The sequence below is a fragment of the Helianthus annuus genome, chromosome 14 (assembly GCF_002127325.2).
Source record: "Helianthus annuus cultivar XRQ/B chromosome 14, HanXRQr2.0-SUNRISE, whole genome shotgun sequence".
Classification (NCBI taxonomy): Eukaryota; Viridiplantae; Streptophyta; class Magnoliopsida; order Asterales; family Asteraceae; genus Helianthus; species Helianthus annuus.
The window spans coordinates 81,704,185-81,721,773 of NC_035446.2; the positions used below are offsets into that span (position 1 = coordinate 81,704,185).

The 17,589-nt window shown below is 36.0% G+C and overlaps 1 protein-coding gene across 1 annotated transcript; it reads left to right on the forward strand.

Moving 5' to 3' along the window:
- Positions 1-8,067: 8,067 nt before the first annotated feature.
- Positions 8,068-10,978, forward strand: LOC110908578 (receptor like protein kinase S.2). The gene is made up of 2 exons (XM_022153520.2): positions 8,068-9,178; positions 9,263-10,978. The coding sequence occupies exons 1-2, from the start codon at positions 8,133-8,135 to the stop codon at positions 10,728-10,730; spliced, it is 2,514 nt and encodes an 837-aa protein (XP_022009212.1). The 5' UTR covers positions 8,068-8,132; the 3' UTR covers positions 10,731-10,978.
- The last annotated feature ends 6,611 nt before the right edge of the window (positions 10,979-17,589 follow it).

The window sequence follows — 17,589 nt, forward strand, 5'->3', positions numbered from 1 at the left end:
AAAATATAAAAATGGGTTTGTAAAAAACTGCTTCGGGTTATTAACCGGTTTATGAGGGAAAATGTTTGAACCTATCAAATCAATTGGTGTCAGATTTGTGAGGTTTGCCTAGATGAAATATAGGTTGATTTCGAGTGATTAAATGAGTTTTGCTCTACTTATACGTGTTGAGTTTTCACAACTTTCTCAAATATAGCTTTTCTAATTAAGTTTAAGAGTTAATTATTGTTTTCGTCCCTGTGGTTTGTCAAAAATCACTATTTCAGACCATTAGTTTAAAAATTGCGATTTCAGTCCATGTGGTTTCACTTTCGTAACCATTTCAGTCCACCTCGTAACCATTTCAGTCCCTGTACTAACAGAATAAATGGATTGAAATAGTTACGAAAGTGAAACCACATGGACTGAAATTGTTACGAAAGGGAAACCAGAGGGACTGAAATCGTAATTTTTAAACTAATGGACTGAAATAGTAATTTTTGACAACCACATGGACAAAAAACAGTAATTAACTCTAAGTTTAAAAAAGATCTTAAAAACCCATATCATTTTACATCAACAAACCAAAATCATGCCAAGTGGGCATGTGGCTCCTGCCACCATGGTAAGTATTTCATTATACGAGACATTTGTTTGTCAGTAAAGACTAGGGCTGTGCAATAACCAAACCGTTAATCAAAACCGAACCGAAAACCGACAAAAGCGAACCAAAATTAACTGAAACTGAATTAACCGAAAGTCGGTCAATGGATATTTTTTTACCATCGGTTAACCGAAATAAACCGAACCGAACCGAACCGAATCATTTACTTTTTTATATATTTCTAGCTTTTATACCTCTGTTTCATGTATTTCATGTTTTATACTTTCATTTCATGTAATAATACCTTTATTTCATTTATTTATGCATTCATTTCATTTATTTATACCTTCATATCATTTATTTATACCTCCATTTTATGTATTTAAACATCTATTCATGCATTTATACCTCCATTTCATTTGTTTATACATCCATTTCATGTATTTATACATCTATATTTATATGTTCATTACATGTATTTCTAAGCCAAAAATTTAGCCCTTGTTTGAATTGGTTATTAACCGAAAAATTAACCGAACCGATTAACTGATGACTTCGGTTACGGTTACGGATAATGCTAATAACCGAACCGTACCGAACTGTGCACACCCCTAGTAAAAACAGTGGAGGAAGTTAAAATTTGACTTCTTCAATTAATGGAAATTCAAAGAAAAATGGATGGTTTAGTTTGGAATGATTGGTATAGATTTAGGTTTGTTTCCACCATATATTGTAATTGTTTTGGTTTAGCTCCTTGCTTGTCTTTTGTTTTGTAATCAGTGGTGAAGTTTGAAAATTTCTATCGGAAGGTTGGAAGTCACTGGACCTAAAAGTATATACCTAAAAGAATTATTTTTTATAAAACCGGGGGGTCGAAAACGTATATACCTAAAAATTTCTATACGAAACATACATACATAACACTACTGAGCGAAAAGTTCGGGGGGTCGGGCGCCCCCTCCGGCCCCTTCATAGCTACGCCACTGTTTGTAATAATATGCCGTCGTGCAAAATAATAAGAAGAATAATAAGAATAATAATAATTTATATTTTCAGGAGTCTGAAGGCAAATGTCTATAGTTTTCATTACTTATATGGTGTCCAATGGCTTTGGGAGTGAAGGCAAATGTCTATAGTTTTCGCAATTTCGGTCCGGGACCTACTGGAATGTTATAAACATTCGGGTTTGCAGCAATCGAAGGCGGAATTATTAAATGGGGTGATTATTATAGCTTGCTGGATGATATGGAAATCAAGGAACGAGTGGATTTTTTCGAATAAAGATAGAAAAGTGGCGGATATAAAGTCTATAGGATTTCTTTGGCTTAGAAATACATAGAAGTATAAAGGTAGATTGTTTGTCTTGGTGTAACTTTAATGTGATGTAATTGTGTTGGTTTGACAGCCCTTTCTCTCCTTGAAATAGGGTGGTCCGGCTTGTGTGTTAATGAATTTCACTTCTTAAAAAAAAAACTTACATGGTGTAAAACCAACGATACAGTCAAACTGTACTTAACTTATTTACAATTTAGAATCTATTAATACATTTTTTTATTGATACTAGACATGTCTCCCGTTATTTATCAAACTTGCATCAAGTTGGGGACAGTTTCACCATTGGAGTTAGATTTGCCTTAGGCTACTTGTTAAAATAAAACATAAATACAATTTGTTAACCTGCATTTCATCAAATATTTAGCCTAATTTCTGGAGTTATCTATAAAATCTCATTTAGATTTGTGGTCGATTTTTGAAAAGCTCCATATACTCGTATTTGCCAAACCCAAGCTTGATCCGGTTGAATGTTTGATTACATCTTCAACTGTGCTAGTCCTTTTCAACTCACCTAAATATGCCAAATAATAATTTCATTGCACAAGTAACCAACATATTCAATTCAACATATTAATGCCTCATCAACCTATTCATGATCCACGAGTTGATATAATTTCACATTGATGGGTCAAATGTCCTTTTTAACTAATTATTTACGTTTTCAACATCGGCCATTTTCAACCAAATTCACCAAATTTCTTTATCTCTCCACACGTGTGCGCGCATATACACACACGTGTGTATTCTCAATAGAGTAAATTACGTTTTTGGCCCCTGTTGTTATATCACTTTCACTATATTAGCCCAAAATAAGAATATTTAACATATTCGCCCCCATGGTCTCTATAACTAACCATTTTGGCCCCTAAGTCTAACAATTTTGGCCCCCATGGTCTCTATAACTAACCATTTTGGCTCCCATGATCTCTAGCCTAAAGGGCCAAAATGGTTAGTTACAGAGACCATGGGGGCAGATATGTTAAAAATTCTTATTTTAGGCTAATATAGTAAAAGTGATACAACGACAGGGGCCAAAAACGTAATTTACTCTTCTCAATAATTAGAGTTATAATTAGCTAAAATGAACATCTAATTGATCAAAATTAAACATATATTATTCCATTCTAAAAAAATGATTCGAACTTTGTAAGTTGTTAGACGACACGCTGTGGCAGCGTGGAAGATAGCGTGGAGCCTCAACCATGCCGCTACACTAGCCCAACTATTGCAAGGATAATGATGTGGTGGTGAGGGTTGGGGAATTTTGCCCGACGTGGAGGTGTGTGGCTTGCTAATGTGGCGCTGTTTGACAGAGCCGGCTGAAGGGTCAGCCTAGTAAAGCCCTAGCTTTAGGCCTCCTTTCTTCTAGGGCCACCATTTTTTAGGATTTATTCTTAGGGAAATTGGCCTGTAATAATACCACCTAGACCTTATTGGCCATTAATAATCCCACCTTAGAATATTCACCCCATCAGTCCCAACTTTCACCTATTTTTCCTACAATGGTCCCCCGTTAAAAAAACTTAACAGAGTTAAGATTTTTTCCATATTACAAACAGATTTTTTAGGGCTTTTGATTAGAACGACGATACGAGTCCATCGATGCAAAACTTGCCTCGAAACGGTGCTCCAAACGATGAAAACAACGCTTCAATTCGGGTGTTAAAATTTCCAATTAACCAAAATCAAGTCACTTGTAGCACCATTTCGAAGTAAGTTTTACATCAATGGACTCGTATCATCGTTCTGATCAAAAGCCCTAAAAAATCTGTTTGTAATTTGGAAAAACGCTTAACTCCGTTAAGGTTTTTTAACGAGGGACCATTGTAGGAAAAATAAGTGAAAGGTGAGACTGGTGGGGGGAATATTCTGAGGTGAGATTATTAATGGCCAATAACGTCTAGGTGAGATTATTACAGGCCAATCCCCCCTTATTCTTATGTATACAAAAGTCCTTTAATATATAAGCATGCTTATGATATCAATAGTAACCATCAGGTTACTTTATAGTTTATACCATGTAGTGATAATGATCTCAAGGTCTACTATTGTAGCACTCTATATTCATGTTTCTAAGCCCTTGTTTGCATTAAAACAACCATAGTATTATTTATTAAGAACATAAGCAAAAAAAAGTTCATTTTAATGGATGGGCCACATTTAGGCCTCCTAAAAGATTGAGCCAGCCCTGCTGTTTGACTAGGCGTGTTTGTTTTTTTAACTAAAAATGGTGGGTCCAAAAAAATGACGCATCCCACCTCGTACTTTTTTTACCACGCTCCATCCGGACGTGGCTGCCACATAGCGCTTCATACCCCCCCTCTTCATGTCCTTCAGAATGTATAGTTTTATCATTCCTTTTGAACTATTAAAACATCTCAAACGCCTATTTTTCGTTATACACTTATTCTATATTGTTAGTGGATACATGCAGTGGCGGATCCAGGGTCGGATTCCACTGGGTCCTTTTGGTAGTTTTTCACTAATTTTCATTATTTTTTCCCAAATCATACAAGGTTTACACTAATTTTTTCCATTTTCTTCGAATCGAATGGGTTCCTGGGAACCCATGGAACCATGCTAAATCCGCCCTTGGATACATGATATATTAGTATTATTAGAGCATCAAGTGATGATAATAATAAGAACATGCAATGGAATTGTTACTTCTAATTGATTATTTGTTCATAATCTATCATTGCAACATCGTAGGCATATATTCGTGCGAAAATGAAAAAAGTATGATATAATATTGGATTATATAAGACCTGCTAATGATGAAAGCCAAAACTAAGGGAACCTTCATCTTTGTTTGATGAAATAAGTTAAAGTATAATCACAAGTCCAACAGTTTCTCTTCCCTTGAAAGCTTCTCAAAACATCTGCCCAACTACTGGTGCATCAAACTACTACCCTCAAAGAATCAGAGTTTAGAATGCGTTTAGCAATTCCTAAAGTCGGATGTCATTATGCGGGCAATTATTAACATCATTTTATTACGGGTAAAGGCTTCATGAAATAACTCACTTGGTTGTTGAAGAAAAGTTCTTATGTTCTTTCTTGCATCATTTGTTCTTTGGCTTGTATAGAACTCATCTAAAAATTATTGTGGCATCTCACGCCAGCTATTGTTAACAATCCATCAGCAGTTGTATAGAATCAAGGTTTCCTCTGTGAAGTACTCGGTTCTGTTGAGCTGTTTTCTTTATTTCTAGATCGAAGATCAAAGGCGAAGAGTTCCCTGAGTGCCTTGTATGACGCATGCAATTGTAAGATTACCTGCACAACAGAAACAAGAAAAACCTTGCGTAATACTGAACTAAACAGAGCAAAAATTACTTTTGGATTTTTGTGAATTTTTAATAAAACAAATAACTAAACACTTCGCGCACGACTCCCCGACAACGACGCCGGAATTTGACCGATGTCGAAGGGTCAATTAATAATACGAGTAAAAACTCAAACCCAACTACCTTATTAGATAGGTGAAGTCGGGTGTCGAACCACGATGAGTAATGTGGAAAGTGTTGTTGTTTGATTGTTTCTTTACTAATTAACCAAATTACGGAAAAAAGAAAATCGGTTGGTTGTTTGAGAGTTGTTTTGAAAACTAAATTAATTGTGACTTGTAAACAATTGGAGAGAAGGTGATTCCTCCGGTATTCAGGTTTTCAGCAATTCACGGAAATCACATAGACATGGCCTGTATAATTTGATTAACTAACCGTGATATGAAAGGACAATTTACTTAGATTGCATTAGCAATGCAAGGCTATCATGAACATATCAGTTTTATAATATCAAATCCTATTCGTTTTCTAGTATATCCTAATTGCTAGAAATCTCAAGAATTGAAAGATAAACAAAAGGATTCTGCATAGAACTCAACTAGTTACAATCAGTTAAACAAATCAAATAGAAAAAAGCATCGAATGCTTAGATTGCTAATCCCAAACATAAAAGAAATCGAATTAATTCATCTACTTACAAAACCCTAGCCGTGGAGGAAACCACAAAGAAATTAGCCGCTCATGGTGATGATTTGATCTTCAGATTCGATGTTAGAATGCATGATTGATGATTGAAGAATGATTAGAAGGTGTGGAATGGTGTAAAAACTTGCTCAAAGTCATCTCTAGTCGTCCTTGGCCTTGCCTCCTGCGAATTGGATGAAAGATATACCAAAACCCTAATTTTTATGGATTTTATTCAAATTTCCGTTAATACTGACCCGTAGGCTACACCTAATCCGTAGCCTACACCTGACAGATTCTTCCCAAAACTGTTTTCTTCGTAACTTTCTCATTTCAACTCTGTTTTCTTCGCAGTTTCCTCTCACGTCTTCGTAATTCAGCCCTCTATCATGACATATTCTAATATCTTTATTTTCACTCCATTAGGATTCTTCAAAACACATCAAATTTTCGTGTTTAACTTGCAAAACATCATTTCCTCATAGTTTTCTAATTTCACACATATAAACACTCAAATTTGCATACGATTAATCACTTAAACATGTTAAACACCATTCCATCAAACGGCTAAGTGGTGTGACATATAAGTAACAAACTAACAACTAGGATAGTTTTTCTCTAAAGGTGTTAATACTTTACTAACATGTTTAGATATATTGGTAGATTGATGATTTATATTTTATGACAAAAGATGTCTATCTAAACTTTTTTTTCATTTTGTTTATAACTGATGTTAACACTCATTGAATAAAATTGATAAATAAAAAATAGTTCATTATTCGACAACCGAAAAAAATCACCAAACTTCTCACTATGCATTCATTTATATCGCTTCCAAGTCCCATGTGAACTTTTCATCGCAAATCATCATTGGCAACTTTTCTACCACCACGATTGCGAGCGCCACTTACCAGTCTTTTCCAAGTGCCACCACTGCCACCACAGTTGCTACCACCCCCACCCCCACCATCATAAAACAAATAATCCGAGCAAAAACGTTTTGACCCTAGCCCATTTGACCAGACTTCTTGATGTTAAATGTTTGGGTCCTAGCCCGATTTGACCCAACCTCATTTATATCATGCTAGTTAATCCGCCACGCCCCATCGCTTTACTGCTCATGCTCTTGTATTGTTGACCAATAGTTCATTTAAAGGTGTGTATCTAATATAAAATATCCCAAGAAAAAAAAAACGTTTATAACAAATGTTTTGAAACAATAATAGTCAAGCCTTATGTTGCCTACTCATATCTCACCAACCTCCTTCAACCACAATGAAGACACGAGTGTAGAAATTGTTGGCCAACTTGAGAACACAAAATTCAAACATACAACAAATACGTAGTTGAATATAGTCACTAAAAAACGTAAAAAAATGATTCTAAACCCATCTATCATGCCCTAATGTCCAATATTTGAAACCAATCAATGTCATTTTCTTTCAATCTTTTCAACCCTTTTATTTTTAAACAAAAACGATTATCTTAAATAATCCTAAATAATCATAACCTACCTATCGGTTACCCAATCCACTTCATTTACCAAACTCCATGATTACATTCATATACAAAACCAAGTCTAATATCACCTATACACTATGCTAGCTATTGTATGAATCGAGTCTACTATCGACGTAATATTTATTCATACCTTTATTAGAAGAGCGGACGTTGTACCGACTAATGCATTGGTCGAGTATCAAAACACTCGTCAAGTAGTTATCATTTTTATGGACCTCGCTATCGTCTTAAATGACATAGCTTTCGGCTATCTATACTTTCCTAAGGTCGAAATCGGACGGGAATTAAACGGCATTCTCAATTTATTTTCTTCACGTCATAAAATAACTTGGCCTCTTCTAGTCCTACATATCCAAAATCAAACGTAGATAAATATGATATACCATATCACATATAGACCATATATAGAATTATATATCATATCAATTTCTATAAATAATATTTTTGTCTTGTTTGATATTAAATACAAAAATATCTAACTTAAAGTCAATGCGGGTAAGTGACCGCTTCACCTGTATTTCTTATTTGTATTTACAACTTATAATTTAAAAAAAATATATATATGATTTATGATTTATATTGTTTATGATTTATGTTATGAGTTGGTGACAAGTGACAACACATTAAAGGTCCCCTTTGTGTTCACCTATTTAGTATTTATCCATTTCAATCTTCACAATCATAATTGATCACCACCACTATCACCACCCAACGCCACCATGCACCTCCACCACCTATGCTTTGTCTTACCATCCGACGGCGATGACACAAACCAATTTGACCACCACCACCCCTCAAAACCGCCACCGTCACCACCACCGCCACCTAAGCAAAGATCATGTGGTACTCACCTCCATGAGGCCCTCCGCAACACCCTTCACCGGTTTTTAAACTCGAAACGTGACATTCGGTTATGCGGTTCCTGCATTAAACCATCGGCCGCGGTCTTCCACGACACCGACGGAGTACAACTTTCTAAGGAGACGAGTGTCGCTACCCATAGCCCGAAAACATTTACATACTCCGAGCTTTACATAGCCACCAAAGGCTTTAGTGAGGATCAAATTCTCGGCAGTGGCGGCTTCGGGAGAGTTTTTCGAGCCGTCCTGCCGAGTGACGGGACCCTTGCAGCCGTCAAGTGTTTGACGGAAACAGGGTCCCGCTTTGAAAAGAGTTTCGCGGCAGAACTAGTTGCGGTGGCACATCTGCGCCACCGCAATCTGGTCCCACTCCGCGGATGGTGTGTTAATAATGATCAACTACTACTTGTTTATGACTATATGCCGAACCGGAGTCTAGACCGGTTGCTTTTTCGGCGGGTGGGAAATAATAAAAATTTGGCCGCGCCGCCACTTGATTGGGATAGGAGGATGAAAATTGTGAAGGGGCTGGCCGCGGCTCTTTTTTATCTACATGAGCAGCTTGAGGCTCAAATTATACACCGAGATGTGAAAACGAGTAATGTGATGCTTGATTCTAATTTCAATGCGCGGCTTGGTGATTTCGGGTTGGCTAGGTGGATGGAACATGAGCTCGGGTATGGCATACGAACGCCTTCGATGGGCGATAACTCACTACGGCTTGCGGACACCACGAGTATTGGGGGTACGATTGGTTATTTGCCACCCGAGAGCTTCGAGAAAAAAACTGTGGCAACGGCGAAGTCTGATGTTTTTAGCTTTGGTATCGTTTTGTTGGAAATCGCGTCGGGACGAAGAGCAGTGGATCTTACGCTTCCCGACGATCAAATCATTCTGCTTGACAGGTATTACCGTATTAGAGATATATTTGGATATGATTGTATTATTTACCAGTACAGTTTTTCAGTTATTTTGAATTTTGTCGACAGGTTTAGAAAACTATCCGATGAAAAGATGGTTTTGCAAGCAGCCGATAGCCGGTTGTCGGACGGGTCATACAACCTTCATGAAATGGAGAACTTGATTCATCTCGGGTTACTATGCACGCTCCACGACCCGCAAACTCGACCTAGTATGCGATGGATCGTGGAAGCACTTTCGGGTGGTATTGGTGCCACCCTTCCTGATCTTCCTTCATTCAAATCCCACCCTTCTTACATATCCGTAACCCGTAGCACCACCAGCACTAGTGGAACCACCGCGGCGGCCACCACCATCACCATCAGCACCTCATTCGGAATTGCTTCTAGTAGCTCAACCGCCTTCGCCTCAGCCAAAGAAGAAAGCTTATACATAACCGCGCAACAAGAACAAAGTGACAACAGTGGCGGCAATGATTTTATGACCGCAACCGCACAACTGAGCCGCCGCCAAAACGCGTTCCTAATGGTGGAACCGCCAAGGGAGATAACCTACAAAGAGATCATTTCCGCCACCGATAACTTCTCCGATTCCAACCGACTCTCTGAAGTCGATTTCGGGACCGCATACTACGGCGTTCTCGACAACCATGACATCCTCATTAAAAGGCTGGGGATGAAAACATGCCCAGCCCTACGCCTCAGGTTCGCAAACGAGCTTGCGAACCTGGGGCGCCTCCGCCACCGGAACCTCATACAGCTCCGAGGGTGGTGCACCGAGCAAGGTGAAATGCTCGTAGTCTACGATTACTCGGCTAACCGCCTCTTAGGCCAACTCCTGTCCCATCACAACCATCGAAAATCAAACTTCCTACGATGGAACCATCGATACAACATTGTCAAATCACTCGCGTGCGCAATTCGATACCTCCACGAAGAATGGGAAGAACAAGTCATCCACCGAAACATCACATCATCCGCAATATACATTGACCCGGACATGAACCCGAGGCTTGGTTCCTTCGCGCTAGCGGAGTTTTTAACCCGAAATGAGCACGGACATCATGTCGTAATCGATAAAAAAGTTTGTGTACGTGGAATTTTCGGGTATATGGCTCCGGAATACATGGAACAAGGAGAGGCGACACCAATGGCGGATGTTTATAGTTTCGGGGTGGTGGTCCTGGAGGTGGTGAGTGGGCGGATGGCGGTGGATTTTCGGCGGCCCGAGGTGTTGTTGGTGAAAAAGCTTCATGAATTCGAGTCTCGGAATCGGAACTATGATGAAATTGTGGATCCAAGATTGGATGGAGAGTATAACCGGAAAGAATTGGGGAGGTTGGTGAAGTTAGCAATGGCTTGTACGCAATCGAACCCGAATCTAAGACCAACAATGGCGACAATCGTGAGCATACTCGATGGTCATGATCGATGGTTAACGGGAGAACGAGAAACAGAGAGTATAGATGAATGGAAAGAAAGTAACATGTTATCTTTGTCACTCATTCGGAGAATTCAAGCTTTAGGAATACAATGATGGAGGAATCAAGAATCTTTCATATACATATATATGTACACAAATGGGTACTATATAGGAATACATCATATAGGTATACATTGTATTTACCATTGGTAACAAGTTTGTTTTTATATAGTTTGAGATACATGTTACTCTGCCAGCGCGATGCATAGGGAGCGACACTTTGCAGTGTGGTACTCGTTTTTGTTTCTGGTAGTTTTCTTATCCGTATAATATTTTTACAAAACAACTTATTAATTTAGCAATGTCATCTCTCTCTCTCTCATTGAAACTATCATAGGCATAGAAAAATCGTTTCAGTTGGTTCTCAAATTTATCTGATGACATATGAACAAGTTGATGGATATAGGAAGTAAATAGGAATTGTATCTTTATAAAATCATCAGATAGACTATAGACTAATAAACGATAATCCTTAAGAAATGTAAAATATTATTAGTAGCAACCTTACATCCATTGACCACAAAATTCATCAAGTTGAAGACTTTTTGTGTTGTCCAGCCTTCAATCGGTCTTGAATGCAGAATGTGAATTGAAGAGACGATGGCGATGATGAAATCCTTTCATTATTAATTTTTGTTTAATTTAGTATTGCGGTTGTAGAAATATCATTTTTTATTTTTGAATATCTATCAGGACAGGTTACCTGATCTGTTGTGGGCTGTTGCTTCTGGATCATGCCCGTCTCAAATCATTCATCATCAGTCCAGTTAATATTTAGAGACACCCCCACCCGGCACCCGACCAACCTTGTGTCTTTAATTATAATTTTCTTTTATTAAATAGGGAAATATGTTTTAAGAAAAAATTCATTGTCTTTTCAAAATGAGTTAAATGCTTGGTTGGTCCTAGTGGTTTACAAAAATTTCAAACTTGTTCCTAGTGGTTTACTAATTACACGTGTGGTCCCAAAAATTGTCAAAAATAAACTCGGTTGATCCCTTAACCAAACCTCTTTTTAAATTTCTCAGTTAACTATATATGAAATGACTATATTACCCTTAAACAATTAAAAAAAAATAAAAAAACCTATAAAAAGAACTCATCTTCTTCAACCTCCCATCCCCTGTTCTTCCCTCTCTCTTTAAAACCCACCAGACCACCATCTCCATCTTCAATCCATCACCATTACCTCCACCTACACCGTAACCTTCAACCCAACTAAGCATTTAACTCATTTTATTACAAAAAAAATACCCATCTGTTTGGCAGAACAACTTACGACAACCAAAAGAGTTTATGTTTTTCATCATCATCATATAAATAAATGTACAAACTGAACAAGAAATTCAACATTATCAGCGCAAAGGCTGCTTTGATTCCAACAAAGACCAACTTTTATCTCCCGTTAAATCTGATCTAAAAAAGAAAACAAAACAAAAACTTCCGATTAAACAACTTCCGGCGGAGAAATATTAAGATCAAGATCAAGCGTTAACGGTTTCTCCCATTTCATCAACCGCTCAGAAGCATATCCAAAACTACCAGCCGCCAACGAATCAGAATCGCTTCCGGCACCGACTGTCAGACAAGCATTAACGGTTTCTCCCGTTTCTTCAACCACCAGTGGCCTGGGGTGGGCTGGGTTGGAGTGCGATTGTTAATTGAAAGGTAATGCTTGGCTGGGTTGAAGGTGACGGTGGAGGTGGAGGTCAGTGGCGGACTCAGGAATTTTTTCCTGGGGGTGCGGAATATTTTCAAAGATTTTAGGCCCCTAGCTGTATAAAAATATCGGTTCATAACGGGCCGGGTCGGATCATGTAAGACAAAAGAATATCAAACTAAAATTTATAAATCATAAAAAACACGTCAAACGTCATTACAAATTACAAACGTATTTAAAATTGTGCCATACAGTTTTTTTTTTAAATATATCCAAAATATCATCTAAAGATACTAAACACGCCATAAGTTCATTACATTCTTACTCATTGTTCCTAACACATATAATTTGCTCCATAAGTTTATAAAACAACACTAAACACTTAAACAAAATAAACAATTATGTTCAACCATAACCCATAACTTTCAATTATATTTTTAAACATTCAAGCCCTAATATTAAATGTTGATTACTTGTAACTAATCATTAAAACAAACAAAGCTATAAATAAAACAACAAAATCATTTAACTACAAGTCTAGAACAACAAAAAAATCAAAAAAATATAAAAATATTAAACCCTTACACATCTATATTTTCTCCTAATCATCACATAAAACAAAATAAATAAATAAATAAATAAACCATACTAGTTCTATATTGGAATTCTGACGTAATATGGGCCGGTCCAACCGGAATTTTGGTTTTTCCGGTAAAAAAAGCCACCAGGTCGTGAGTAATGGCGTCAAGTCGCTGGGAGTTTTTTTGGGGGCGGGATTTGGAAATGGAATTGGTGGATTGTTTGGGTTATTTTATTTAGTTCAAATTTTTTTAGGTTGGGTTTGGGCTTGTGTTAATAAAAATTGATTGCAGATTGGGCTTTGATTGGATTAAATAATTAAGTGAATAAGTGGTTAATAAATATTTTTTTCTAAGTGGGGCGGTTGAAAATTTTCAAGGGGTGCGGATGAAAAATTCCAAGGGGTGCGATCGGGATTTTCGGCGAAAAATAACACTAATTTTTTTTTTCATGGGGTGCGCCCGCCCACCCTTGGCTTAGGGTGGGTACGCCCCTGGTGGAGGTGTTGGTGATGGATTGAAGGTGGAGATGGTGGCCTGGTGGGTTTTAAAGAGAGGGGGAAGCACAGGGGATGGGAGGTTGAAGAAGATGAGTCCTTTTTATTGGTTTTTTATTTTTTTTAATTGTTTAAGGGTAATATAGTCATTTCACATATAGTTAACTGAGAAATTTAACAGAGGTTTGGTCAGGGGACCAACCGAGTTCATTTTTGACAACTTTTGGGACCATGCGTGTAATTAGTAAACCACTAGGACCAAGTTTGAACTTTTTGCAAACCACAGGGACCAACCAAGCATTTAACTCTTTCAAAATAGTTATCTTCTTATAATAAAAAGTAATTAAATGGTGGAGTGGCGGATCCAAAATTTTTTTCTGGGGATGCAAAATATTTTTTTCTGGCTATATAACAAAAATTCGGTTTATAGCGGGTCGGGTCATGTAAAATAAAATAATATCAAACTAAAATTTAAATATTCATTAAAAGCACGTCAAAGTGTGAAAATGTGATTACAAACATATTTAAAATTGGACCCTACGGGTTTTCATTTTTTTAAATCTAACCAAAACACCATCTACAGCGATTTTCCTAAGATCTCTACTCATGGTTCCTTTCACATATAAATCGTTCCATAAGTCTATAAAACAGCACTAAACACTTAAACAAATAAACAATCATCAACCATAGTCTATAATTTTCAATTTTAAGTTTCAAACATTTAAGCCATCAACCATAGTCTATAATTTTCAATTTTAAGTTTCAAGCATTTAAGCCCTAGTTTTAAATGTTGATTACTTGTTCCTAATCATTTAAACAAACAAAACTTTAAATAAAACAACAAAATCATTAACTAAAAGTTTAAAACAACAAAAAAAAAAAATTAATCAAGAGACAAAACTAGAAAATTTTAATCAAGGACTCCTAATATACATTTTTTACATTTGTATCAATCAGTTACCTTAGTAACAATTAATTTGAGTTTTTTTTCTAGGATCATTTCAAATAGAAATGATATAGAATACATATATAATTAATATTGAGAGATATGAATCTTTAATCAAACTAATAATTTAATAAGATAAAAAAGTAAAAAATAATGAATTGAGTAATAGTAAATAAAGTTATTGAAAAGGTAAAGGATCACGTGTGTCATTCTGCAACAAGGATTTTGAGTGACTATGTAAAATTACAAAACTGCCCCTATTCTAAATAAGGTCTTCTTCTCGAATATTTTGCCCCACCTGCAACTAATCCGATGAACACCATTTTTACTCTCTTTTTTTAGGTCAAACACATTTTACTTCCACTATTCTTTCATTGTCAATTTCATGGGGTGCGGAGTCAAAATTGAATCGTACATATACTTATAAAACCAAAAGTTTATGGGGTGCGCCCGTCCACCCACGGATCCAAGTGGGTCCGCCCCTAAAATGGTGTCAGATAAGGTAATAATGTGACGGATCGTATTTGTTAGTAGGGCTGCAAATGAACCGAACGAACACGAACATGTCCTTGTTCGTGTTCGTTTGTTAAGAAATATACGTGTTCACGAACTGTTCATGAACGCTTACCGAACGAGGTTTTTTGTTCGTGTTTGTTTGTTAAGGAAATGAACTTGTTCGTGTTCGTTTGTGTTTGTTAATTTTAGGCAATGAATGAAAACGAAGGTTGATGAGCACAAATGAGCACAAACTAATGTTCATGAACACAAATGGTAACAAACAAACATTCATAAACAAAATATATAATACACTGACACTTATTAAATATTTTATTTGTCGGAATTTTAAAGTACTTAACTAAAATATAAAAGCTAAAAACACTAATGAACTATTGAACACAAACGAACACGTTACCGAACATTCACAAACATAAATGAATGAATGCGCCCTCTGTTCATGTTTGTTCATTTAACTAAACGAATGAAATTTCTTGTTTGTGTTCGTTTTTTTAATAAACGAACGAACATAAACAAACATCTCGCCGAACGGTTCATGAACTGTTCGCCGAACGTTGGGTTCATTTGAAGCCCTATTTGTTAGATAAGGTAAAAACGTGACGAATCGTATTTGTCGCTAAACTATAAAAGTTATTAATTTCTTTTAATGTGGTTGGATCACATACAAGAGCAAATTTAGGTAGCAAGTGTACGTAATTAGAATAGGAGGACAAGTGTCACTGGTATGAAGGGTAATTTAGTCATTTCTCACTTGAATAACTTCCCACCTTAATTTTCAAACGGCTATAATTTTTTAATATATTAGTACTTTTTAAAAAATATATATATATATATATATACCTTATTAACGAGTATTTCATTTTTATATTTAATTCGAGCAGCCTATATTGTTATAGTTTTCTTATAAATAAATTATAGGAATTGGAATACCCATTAGTCCATTACGTGATTACACCTTCAACATAAACCATTACGTGGTTACAAATTCAATATAAATCCATTACGAGATTACACATTCAATATGATTTGTTATAACTGATATTATTGCAATTATGTTTATTACGTGATTACACATTTCAATAATAAAAATACTATAATGAAATCCATTATGTGAGTACACATTCAATATAAATTTATTACGTGGTTACACATTAAATATGATTTGTTATAACTAATGTTATTACAATTTACAAGTACGCTTATTACGTGATTACATATTTCAATAATACATAATATATCTACTTAGTGTTGTTTCACATAAAATACTATAATTAAAACACGTAACCACGTAATGAGTATTCATTATTCAAGATCCTATATTCAAAATCACGTAATCACGTAGTCATTGTTTTGGTTAAAAATTAGTGAGCTAATTTCTACGACCAAATTATGAGAGTGAGGTGGGTACTTGTGAAAATGATAAGTTTTGTATTCAGGATCTTGAGTTATCTGTCAGTATCCTCGGGTTTGAATATGAATCGTGTGATAATTTTGCTTGCTTCCCATTTGGATTTACTTTTCACTTGTTTTCTTTTTAATGGATTCATAGAAATTATCATGTTTTTAAAATGTATTACAAGTATGTCACCTGTTGTTGTAGTAGGACTCTTTGATATTGTATATAGCGCCTCTTAAATATGTAACTGTTTTTTTTTGGCGCTTTCTATGTCATGTAATGAGAACTGGAATGAGATAAATTTACATCAATTCAAAGTTCAAAAAGTAGGTTGTTAGACTTTCCGAAGTCAAACACGCTTGATTGACCGTAAAAGTTAAGTTTCATAATGTCTTATCGTACTAACTTTTAGTGTTTTGGTTTTTATTCTGATTGGCTGATATATGTATATTGGTGATCACCCCCTTAAGAATGCAATATTTTTAACTCCAACTATAGCAATCCGTATCATAAGTTTGATGATTTATGCTCTATTTTTACCGCTAAACTGGTATGCACTTAAAGTTGCTACAAGGATAATACTTTTTGAGATCATTGGACTACGATCACTTTAAATGATAACCCATGTATCTGATATTTTTATCTCACCTGATCAACCTTTTTGATGCGACCTGCAATTCTTGAAGAACCAACTTGCAGTATCAATTGAAATAAGTGATCAGATCACAGGGAAAAGACAATTAGCGATAACTGAGAAAAGAAGGTGATTTGGGTGTAAGTGAAATTCATTAGACATGAGTATTGTATACGTTAGTTTAATCTTACCATGTATATTGAAGGGTAATTTTTCATATCTAGATGAAGTGATGAACATTATAACCATGTTGGCATTATCTCCTTAGTGTTTGTTAGCCTCGATACAACTTTGATCCAAGTAGTGAAGTAGTGTATATGTAGGACTTGTGTGTATTATGTACAAGATGATAATTTACATTCTTGGTGCGTTATTTACATTGTTTTTAATTTGTCCGCTAGTCCATATATTTGTATATAAATGCTATATATATAGCAAATTTTCACTAGGTTCAACATATGGAGCTATTAAAGTGATCACTACATTTAAAAGCAGGGGCGGAACTACAGGGGGGTCAGGAGGGTCACCTGACCCTCCGGCATGGCAGCTTTCCCTTTATCATTGGTATATAAATTGTCCAATTTTTTTCACCTTGACCCTTCGAGTTTATTAAAGGTGGAGGCTGAGAGTAGTTAGATGAGAAGAGAATAAAAGAATAAAGCTGAAATAACCGGTTTTTGGGACGA

Coding starts and splice junctions, on each gene's coding strand:
- LOC110908578 (XM_022153520.2), top strand. CDS start 8,133: ATGCACCTCCACCACCTATGCTTTGTCTTACCATCCGACGGCGATGAC. Junction 9,179..9,262: donor CAAATCATTCTGCTTGACAG/GTATTACCGTAT, acceptor TTTTGTCGACAG/GTTTAGAAAACTATCCGATG.